Raw genomic sequence first — 11006 nt, 5'->3', positions numbered from 1 at the left:
AACTCTAAAAAGCTGTTTTTCAAAATTTTCACTCAGATCACTCACAAAACTTCAAAAACAACCCAAAATTATATTCATGTCCAAACACAACTCTAATTTTCAAATAACATTTTTACTTGATTTTTTTTTTTTTTTTGTAATTTTACAATTCTTATGTTCAAACGCCCACTAAATAGTAGAGTTAAGAAGAAATAATGCGTGTAAAAATCTATATTGTTAACCATAATCACTTTCTGAGATTTTGTTGAGTCACAATAAATGTTTGTGTTAAATGTGTTATGTATAGTTTATTGTTTATTCGTTTTCTCAAAGTCAAAAAGTTTTTGTGTTGTGTGTGTATATTTTTTGTATTTTAACCCCCCAAGTCAAAAGTTGTTGATGTAGAAGCCAACTCCACAAGTAGCCTCCTCGCGTAGTGAGTCAGCGACTACCACTTTCGCTCCAAATTGTGCCCCAATTGCCACAACCGCCATAGATGAGATAGCAGTAAAGTGTGTGGAGAGGCCAGGATTCTGCTCCTGTCTCCGTTTGTATGTCCAATTCTCTTTGTACATAAAGAAGGGATTTTCATTCTTTAACCAAATAATAATTGTTCATAAGCCCATGGCTCCTCCATCTTCAACAGTTTCAAATGAACAATCGCAAGTACAAACCCTAAACCTAACCATAATCCCTGGTTTACCCAACGATTTAGCAGCGCTAATACTAATATTCGTTCCTTACTCTCATCATTCACGTCTCAAATCCATTTGCAAATCATGGAAACTGTTTTTCTCTTCGAAAACCGTCATTTCTCTGCGGCAGAAGCACCTCCCACCCACTACCCTCTCCCCACTCCTCTGTATATTTCCACAGGATCCTTTAATTGCTTCCCCTTACCTCTTTGACCCTGTAAATCTGGCGTGGTCCCCACTCCCACCTATGCCCTGTAATCCCCATGTGTATGGCCTTTGTAATTTCACCTCAGTTTCTGTTGGTTCTTATTTGTATGTCTTAGGTGGGTCCCTTTTCGATACCCGCTCGTTCCCTCTTGATTGCCCGTGTCCGTCCTCGTCGGCTTTTCGGTTTGATTTTGTGAGTTTCACGTGGGAGAATTTATCCCCTATGATCAACCCTAGGGGGAGCTTTGCGTGTGCTGCCACGCCCAATTCGGATAAGATTCTAGTGGCGGGTGGTGGGTCCCGTCACACGATGTTTGCGGCAGCGGGTAGTAGGATGAGTTCAGTGGAGATGTATGATATTGGGAAAGATGAGTGGGTCCCATTGGATGGTTTGCCTAGGTTTAGAGCAGGGTGTGTTGGGTTCTTTGTTGGGAATGGGGAGGGGGAGGAGGAGAAGGAGTTTTGGGTGATGGGTGGGTATGGCGAGTCGAGGACAGTCTCGGGTGTGTTTCCTGTGGATCAGTATTATAGGGATGTTGTAGTGATGGAGATGAAGAATGGTGGTGGTGGGAAGTGGAGGGAGCTTGGGGATATGTGGGAAGAAGGGGAAAGGTGGAGGCTTGGAAAGATTGTGGTGGTTGAGGATGGTGTTTCGGACGCCCCTGCAGTATTCATGCTTGACCAGAGTGATATTTTCAGGTAAGGTATTTTGGAAAATCTTTTTATGCATTTCTTCTAATTAAAATTTTCATTTTAATTTTATGCATTTCAACATAGGAAGTAAGCAATAGAAGATAAGCGTGAGTGGTAAAAACTGTTAGTTTCAGTGTATCTTTAATTAAGTCGTAAAAGATAAATTATTTACCAGTATTGGAGTGATTTGGCCCGAAAATAATGGAATTGGACGTATGAGATTTATATGACTGACCCCAAATAGTTTGAGATCGTGGTTTAGTTGATTGACTGAACTTAGTAACTTAAGGAACCCTAGATCTATGGTAGTTTGTCACAACTTCAGTATGAGAAGCTTGATGAGTATTGCGTTGTGCATCTAAAGTTGATCTTGGTGTAATATCCGATCTCAGAATTGTCTTTTGTCCTTTGGCTTGATTAATAGAGTCATGGCAGAAAAGGGGGTGGGTCACCAAGTAGGGCAAGGGAATAAACACTAGGTGACAATTTGATATGTGTGTTTGATGTCCTGCTATATGACGTGAGTAAGTTTCCTTTTTCTGATTTGTTGAAATAATTTTATTAGAGTAAGTCAGTAGAGTGGTGTTTGGTTTAGTTTCTTTTGATAATGGTGGTGTCCAAGCCAGTTTGCGTGCACCTTGACTATACCATTTACCTGCTACTTCCTGTCAGAGATATCATGTAACTCTGTCCCCCAAGATTCAGGCAGATGGGTAAACCTTTTGCTTTCTAGCCTCTTCTGGGATTTGACTCATGTTTTGTTAAAACTTTTGAAAGAGTTCTGCCAAATTATTTTCATTTTCATTTTGTAAAACTGTTTGTCAACCAAAAGCAAAGAAAGAAAGCTTTTTTTCTGTCCCAAATGTTTAACCCAAATGACACCTGAGAATTCCCTATGCGGTAGATCAAACCACATCCATATTACCTTCCTCCTAGAATGATCTTTTCCTTTTATTGCCATTGTTGTTGTGACTCTTACTCTAACCTTTGAATCTCACACTCTGTTATTTATTTCCCTCCTTTTTCTCTGTCAGTTCTCCTTTGATTTAGTTTGCTACGTCCTCCCAATCTTCTTTCAATTTGCATCATCATTTTCCTTGGTATTTCCTCTTTAGACCCCCAAGAAATATGAAAATTTCCCAATCTTCAGCTCCTTTTTCCCTCGCGTGTTTGTGGACATCATCTGAAAAGTCTTTGGTACAATTTTATTTGGTCACATCTTTGATTAGTTTCACTTTTTTTAAAAAAAGAAAAATTTAAACTATTCACCGTTATTAAGTCAGGTGTGTAAGTATAACTACTAAATGCATTTGAATAAAGTGGTAAGTATAAATACATGGATGTAGTTCCATACTTCCAGTTACTTTGTAGTATTTAATTTTTGCTTTTCCAGTATAAGGAAAGCAATTTTGCTAAGCCAAGGGTTATGTTTCAGCCTCTAATTAGTCCAATGATATAAAGCTAGATGTGAACTGCACATATAAGAGTGGTAGCCTCTAGAAAATGAGCTCATCTTTCAGCTTCTAATCAGCATTTAATAGATTTTTTTTTTTTTTTTTTTTTTTTTTTTTTTTGTGATTGCAACAATCTGTTTGGTTCCTCTTTTGAACACCATATTAGTCAATGGGACTAAGTGCAGGGGTAAGTGGACTTGGTCTATGACTCATTGTCAGACCGTTGGTTAGCTGACCAAATTGGCGGTTTTGATTTTCTTTTTTCTTGATGGCAACAGATAAATCATTTCTTAATACGTATTCCTTCGCATGCTTCTAAGGCTCGATCTCGTCAGTAAGTACGAGAGCTCTAATGTGAATCAATCGTACTTTCACTGCACCGGCTTTCATAAAGCACCTTCGGGCAGCAGCAACTATTGGGATCCAATTTCGAGATCAATTCGACAATGAAACTCTGAAAGATGTCAAAAATCTGCTTAGGGTCAGATTGGACTTCATCTTCTTGCCCTGCTTGCCACCACTCTGAAACCTGATTCGTAGCTCTCTGTATCATTCCGAAATAAGTTAGGGGTAGGGGTCTAGCTCAGCTCTAAGCCTAGGATAGGACCTTGTCCCTGCAGATTTTTTCTAGGGTATGAGCAAAAACAGGATTGGCTGAAATTATATGTCATTTATTTCTGTAGCAAAGTAGGTTCGGTTTACTTCTTTTACAAGGAATAACTATTTTTCATATATCTACCTGAAACACACTTATCAAGTATATATGTGCTTGTCTGTGTTTAGCTACCTGAAATACAAGAATACTCACTGTGTCCTGTTTCATTGAATGTAATTTGAAAATTTATTTAACTTTGATGGTATATGAGTAGTGGACATAGTGGTGCAACAAAATGTTGAACTGACTGTTAGATAGGTAAATAGCATCACATTTTATACATGAAATTAAAGACTTTAATGTTTCGTGCATGAGTCTTAATATTTATGTAGGAATGTGATTTTTTAAAGGAGTATGATATGAGTAAGTGATTTATCTGACTGTAGCTTGTTTGTTCTGAGGTGTCCCAAATCAATATTTCTTGGGTGCATCATTGGAGTCTCCTTAATGGAAGATAGCAACAGATCCAGTAATGTAGGACGGGTATAGCAAACTGGAAAAAATAGAATCGTCTAAGTTTTAAGTATATTTTTCTGGGTGTATTACAAATGTTCTTATCTTTAAATTATATCTATTTTGTGAATGTATTAGTTCACCAATATCATGAACTCTTCAGAGCATACATCTTCTAGGAAGACTCTAAACTGGAAGTGTATCCATGTCTTATCTGTTAAACCTCATGATTGAGCTTGAAAGTTTAGGTTATTTGATGTTGAGATGCAGGATTTTTCCTTTGAAGGATAACTCTTAGAGTTCTTGGTAAGTTATGCATATGCATCTGATTCATCCAATTTATATTCAATCCTAAATTAGCTAGAGCAATATCTGTACGTCTGATTGCCTGTGGCTACATCTTATACTCTCTTAGTTAAAGACTTGGAAATCTTGTCATTTTGTCAGTGTCCACATGAAGGTCTTGTGTTCTTATGTTACATTTTTCTCGTCCTTTGCTGCATCTGTAGGTATGAAATGGCTTCCAACAGTTGGGTAAAAGAAACAAGTGTGCCAAGAAAAACATCTGATGAAGCATCAGTTGGCTTTGTCGCATTGGATGGGGAGCTGCACGTGATGACTCATTTAAGTGGGGTCAAATCAAATGAGTGCCAAAGATTGAGGCAGCAGAAACGGTCAGCAACTCTTCTGATACAAATATATCATCCTAGGAAGAACTCGTGGAGGTGTGTCACTACAAAGCCACCCTTTCATCACCCTTTGGATTTCAAAACTGCAGTTATGTGCACCATTCGTCTGTAGATTTATATTGTTCCATTGGTGTGTCCATGAAGCGGTTGTTTGGTCAGTAGATTGTCCTACCTGTTGTGAATGGCATTGTATAGCTTTCATTGACATGTTCTTATTGTCAGAATTAGTATTGTAAATGCAACTGTAATAAACTCAATTCTTCTTATCTCCGTCTCTTTCCTTTTATTAATTGCTTCTACAGGACAGTTCATCTCTCTCTCTCTCTCTCACACACACACACACATAACCATAACTGGGTTGTCTGTGAAGAGTGAAAAATCAACAGTTGGCCGTGCTATGTTTAAACCAGTATCTGTCTTTCTGTATTAACACATCATTAATTTTTTTACAGTTTATCTTCTTCATATTTTGGGATTTGATTTGTAGTTAAGTTTCTTCATGATCTTTTGGATCTATCTTCTCTTCAGCATCAGAATTATTCCATTATGACGCCTTCTCAATATCTATCTTTTTTTTCCTTTTTGTCTATCTGGTTGCCTTCTGCTTTAACAACTGAAGTTTCCTTTGAATCCTCTCTGGCAAACTCGCTTGCCATAGAATCGGCAGTCCCTGAATATGAAATTAGCTCCCATCTCCCAGTTGTGGACACTTTTTGCTTTTTGGGTTCAATTTCTTTTTTCTTGTCCATCCCCCAACCTCCATCAGCCCAAGAGAGAGGGGGGGGTGCTTTTCTTTCCTCATTGTTGCCTGGGTTGTTCTTTTAGATAAGTTACCACCTCTAGTAGCAGTTCTTGTTATCACAGCAGCGTAGCTTCTCTGTCTAACAAGAGTTCAATTAAGATTTAGGATCAACCCAAGAAAAAGAGAGTTGAATTTTGCTTTATGCCTGCTGTTAAGACATAGTAACATTTTGGTGCACTAGAACAAACAAAAATGCTTGTAGAGAGTAAAAGATTATATGAGTAAATAGTATGATGCAACCATGGCCACTGGTTGATCCTGCTGTCATATGAATTTAGCCATTTGCACTTGTCCTTTCATCCCATTTCTTTCCTCATCACAAATGTGCTTGCAATATATAGAGTGTTTTTGAGTTCAAGTCTGTACCACCTCGATTGTGCCCCCCCCCCCCCCTCTTTTTTTTCCTGCTTAAAACTTAATGCCACCATTATGGTGGGAGGTTAGGCATGACCTCAAACGTGTATATTAATAGCAAAAAGTACATGGGGAATTAAAAATCCCTGGGAAAGAAGTAAAGGGCATCCTACAGAAGAGAACGAAGTTTGTGCCCTATGGTACAAGTTTGAGGATAAACTCCATCCTATAAAGTTTGTATCCAAAAACCAAAAAGAAAAAAAGCAAAAAATAATAGAAACTACGCATTGAAAATGTTCTTTTTTGTCCTAATCCTGAAATAGATTAGTTGGTCTTTTTCAATCTTCAAAGTAGCTCTTACTTTCCTCGGCAAAGAATTAGCTTCCTTGAAGGAGGAGGAAGGTAGAGAATTTCATGTGAAGGCTCAAGTTAGCCAGGAGGTCAGCTGTGCGGTTGGCTTTTCTATAACAATGTGAGAAAGTATAGTTGTCTCTTTGTTTCAGGTTTCTGATCTTCTCCAGTATGTCAGTAAGATGCCATGGTCCACAGCGAGCAACTAGATTGTGCCTGGGTAGAGAGAAACACGATGACTGTGTTAGCAAGCTATAATTGAAGCAAATAATTTTATTGCAACGAGGCTGAAGGTAAGACTTTATTTTATGCCTCGCCGTTAGCTTCACTGTATTGACTGTGTCTGCTTTTGGTTAATTTTCTCTAATCTTTTTTCTTTTATTTTCAACGGTTAGGAAAAGATATGATTTTGGAAACCAGAATTTGTCAGGATTGTCATGATAGGATGCAAAATGGAAAAATAGGAAAAAAATAAAAATAAAATAACGGAGAGTTGGGGCAAATCAATTTTTTCGCGGTAAAGCTATCACGAAGAATGTATTATTGTTGCATCCTATTGATGTTTAAGGCCTGTCAGTATTAAAGATGATGAACATACACGCGTTTGACGAACTAAAACCTGAGAGCACCTTTCCATTAAGTCAGGCAACTGAAGGCACTGTTTTCATTGGACATTTGTTACTGCGGGAGTCTTTAATCATCTATGGACAGATGGCACATATCAAGCAGAGCATTGATAGTTAAAGCTAATTAATATTAAAATATATTCTTTATATATAAATGTTAAATTACATTTACGTATATTGTTTAAATGGAGTACAGGTGCATCTGCACTGCGTTTGACTGAATGAATGAGAACTTGGTACAATTTTGAAGACTTCAAAAATCTGTGTTAAATGGCTGCGTTATTAAAAGTGAGATATGTCATTATATGAATTTTGGGAATGAAGTTTTTAAACCTCCACCGCCTGCGGACTCCCTCTTCCAGTCATGGTCTTAATTCAATTCTTGGCTGCGGAATTGAATAATTGAGAATTCAAATGCTGCTATTTTTCTTAATTGTCTAGTCTTTAATTTGTTGCGTCAAAACACATGCGTAAATACTACTTAAAATTTTGTATTGTCGAACTCGCAACAAGTTCAAACTTCAAACATCCCTAGGATCGAAATAATACTAGTTGAATCCGCTACGACCCAATCTGTGCTTGTCTTTCACCCACCCAGATTTAACCCATATCACTCATTTAATACCCCTAGATAAGTGAGAAAGGTTTAAGTAATAATCCCGGTGATAATTAGATAATTCATGATGAATCATATTAAATTCATAAATTGTACGTTCGAAACAAGATAATATTGAAATGCATGCGCGGTTTCAACTCACTGCTATCCAAATATATTCTAAAATCTGAAATTTATTACGTAATGCATGTCATTTGGGTGATCAGTGCTAAAATTCATTTCTCTCCTTTGATAGGCTATGACTTATTCAATTTCCAATTTATTTTTAATAAACCCTTCAGGTCAACAATCAATAATAAGGAAAAAGTGCTTGAAATTAAGGTCCATATAACAATTTCAAGTCCTCCAACCTCCTCCTAGCTTCAATGTTTCACGCATATAAATAGACCCCATTCAATTATTATCAAAAGTAGTAATTTTGTATAATCATTAACATGAGATCTCAGCATAGCAATATCGTTATAGCAACCATAATTATAGTTTTTCTATTGAGCAGCATACCACATGAAGCCACAGCTAGGATTCTAAAGGAAGAAGAAAGAGTTAGGTGGACAAGATTAAACAAACATCTTTTGTTACCATGCTTTTACAATCCTGTTCAAACTCCAACCCCCAACCCTGGCACTGGAGGTACAGCTTTCAGCCAAAGGACTGTCGAAGAGAAGAACTTTGCCGGTCGGCGAAAGAGCGTTGCTCATCCTCCTCCAATTATTCCTCCTTCACAAGCAGAATAGTGTTTCAGTTGCTGTAGTCCATGATTACCTACATATATAAGCGCATTAAAATGTGTGCTTATATTATATATATAACCGGTTAATTAATTAATTAATTCTAATAACTTAATTATCAGACGGGACTCTGATCATCTTTCTTTCATTGTTTCATTGTTTTGTAGTTTGTCGTTTTATCCTGATGTACTCTAACTGATTATTATGTTGTATTCTGTGTTAACCTTCTTTCATTCTTTCACTGTAACATTTTTTTTTTTAATTCTTGAAATTCTGATGTGGTCTCTTGCCGGGACGTATATTTATGTTATATATTGAGCTATGGATCATGTGTTGAGGAACATTTGGTGCTTTTTATAAGTCTATAGGTGTTATTATGAGTTATTGCTAGATATCGTGAAATATGGGTTTCATTACCTGATGGGAATTATATCATTGAGTGTCGGTCATGTTAAGTGGCGGATGTACAGCACTATGTTCATCCGAACCCAAGTGTTTTCGTTATGAAAAAATATAAGAATTTTAACAAATAAGCCATCCGTTTCATTTAACTTGGCAAAGTTTGAAGAAATACAAAATTTAAGAAAGAAAGAAAGAGTTTTGAAACGAATAATATAGTTATGTGACTATAAATCATCTCATTAAAGGTATAGTGAGAAATTAACAGTTAAATATTACCAAAATTAGAAAGTTATCTTTCTTTTTGGATGGACTATATAAACCTTGCCACATAAAGTGGAATGGTGGGCGTATTAAATTTTGAACCCATGATTTGAAAGGTATAAATGAGTTCAATTGTAAAAAACTTAAATTTTGTGCCCATCAAATTAAAATTCCGAATCCGCATCTGGTCACAGCCTCAAGTTTGAGAAAGCACGGCCCCCAATTGTGTTAAAGGCTGCATTATTGATCACCGGCAGACTTCTTCTTGTAGTCATAGCCTTAATTCAATTCTTGGCTGCGGAATTGATTAATTGAATATATCCAAATCCTGGTAATTTTTTTGGGTCCAACAATCCTGCTATTTTTCTAACGAATTGTCGTTGCCGCCTAAAACACATGCATTGACACTTCAAAAATTGTAGTTGTTGCATTGTTGAACTTGCAAATACTTCAAACATCCCAAGGATCTAAATAATACTAGTCAGCATTTTCAGTATACTACATACATCAAGGTCGTGAGAACCGAAAGATTGTGTCTTACCGATTAAATTTTGTAGGATTTTTAATAAAACGATGTATTTTTCTCTTAGAACTAAGTTAACACTGGTAAAAACTTAAGAGATAAATTCAACAGACAATAGTTGTTCGTTTTGCACTCAGTTTTACTCGTTTAGCTCCACCACTGATTGGCTTAAAATTTTTGGAGGATCAGGTTTTATAATCGATAAACTCTTACACTATCAGGTCACATGTCACTTAAAATTATCTACATGTAACTCAGGATACGTATAAACGCTCAAGTGTCCCTCCATGTACGTCATGATGTCCTCATTAGGATCGGGAAGTGGGAACGGCTACGTCTTTGCCTTCCCATTTGCAATCTTCTGGACCGCTTGGAGTGTTTCCTTGGTGATAGAGAAGATATACCTCCAAGCCTCCTCACCTCGATCTCCTTATTTGAAGGCTTTTTCGACCTCTAAGTCATTATCTATGGAGCTGCCTCCAGGGATAAACTCTTTAAGAAGAGGTTCCGGGGTTGCTACCAAAAGGATCGCATCAGTGCTTGCGACCGAGGTAGATGTTGAAGGGGCAGTATTTTGAGGCACCGATTTTGAGGTTTTTGCCATCTTGACCTGAGAATATGAAGGTTTGAAGATTGACATGAAGTTTTGAATGTTGATATGATGATTTGGGATGAAGATTTGAAGATAAAAGATGAATGTTCGAAGATTAAAGATGAAGAAATGAAGATGTGAAGAATAATTTGTGATGATTTGAGAGGTTGATGAACAAATAAAAAATTCGAGGGTAACTCAAGAAGATTCGAAATCGAAAAGTCAAAAGTGAAAAAAGGAAACCGGAGCTTTTATAGGAGGGAGATAATGAATGCGTGATGTTTCACATTCGGTGCATGCCGAGGATGGTCAACCAGCGGCTGACACATATCCAAAGTCAGAATGACGCGACTGGTGGGACGTTTCAGCGGCTTGGCAACTCGCTTGTGGCATACAGAAGACGGAACCTGAGTTAATTAATCACTTCTCGTTGTTTCTATAAATCTACACTCCGAAAAGTCAAGAGACTATCTGTGTACCGGTAAAATCAGGGATACAGTTATCCCCGATTTTTCGATGAAGAAACATGGGACGACGTGGTTCATTGCAGGATCAGGTACAACCGAGGTTTCCCTAGATTAGAGCCTGGGGACGAATGACACACCGAGATTTGGACATGGCCGAACATGAAAGGAATCGAGCTCGAGCAAAATGGAGAATTGAGGCTAAAGGAAAAACAACTAGAAAGGACAAATGAGGAATATCCGCCCTCAATCAGATATTACGGTGCAAATCTCGCCAGATATCAGCTGCGTGCCATGATTTACTAGAATAAAAAGATTTTTACCTTATTTAGATTTGTATTAGGATTGAAACTCCTCTACTACTTATGTCAGCACTGTTCGCAAATGCGAACAAGTAGTTGCACCTGCGACCTCCGCTTCTGCAGCAAAAGCCTCGCACCTGCGAGAAATCACTGAAGACCA

The 11006-nt window shown here is 37.5% G+C and overlaps 1 protein-coding gene and 1 long non-coding RNA gene across 2 annotated transcripts; both read left to right on the top strand.

Annotated features, from left to right (window-relative positions):
* The first annotated feature begins 385 nt into the window (after positions 1-385).
* Positions 386-5091, top strand: LOC104235926 (F-box/kelch-repeat protein OR23). The gene is made up of 2 exons (XM_009789759.2): positions 386-1580; positions 4646-5091. The coding sequence occupies exons 1-2, from the start codon at positions 604-606 to the stop codon at positions 4935-4937; spliced, it is 1269 nt and encodes a 422-aa protein (XP_009788061.1). The 5' UTR covers positions 386-603; the 3' UTR covers positions 4938-5091.
* A 1064-nt stretch (positions 5092-6155) lies between these two features.
* On the top strand, positions 6156-8631 carry LOC138877109 (uncharacterized). The gene is made up of 2 exons (XR_011402427.1): positions 6156-6625; positions 8071-8631. It is a non-coding gene; the product is annotated as an uncharacterized lncRNA (long non-coding RNA).
* The last annotated feature ends 2375 nt before the right edge of the window (positions 8632-11006 follow it).

This window comes from Nicotiana sylvestris, chromosome 9 (genome assembly GCF_000393655.2).
Source record: "Nicotiana sylvestris chromosome 9, ASM39365v2, whole genome shotgun sequence".
NCBI lineage: Eukaryota > Viridiplantae > Streptophyta > Magnoliopsida > Solanales > Solanaceae > Nicotiana > Nicotiana sylvestris.
Note: the sequence above shows the minus strand (reverse complement) of the source record. Positions and strands in the feature narration are given on the sequence as shown.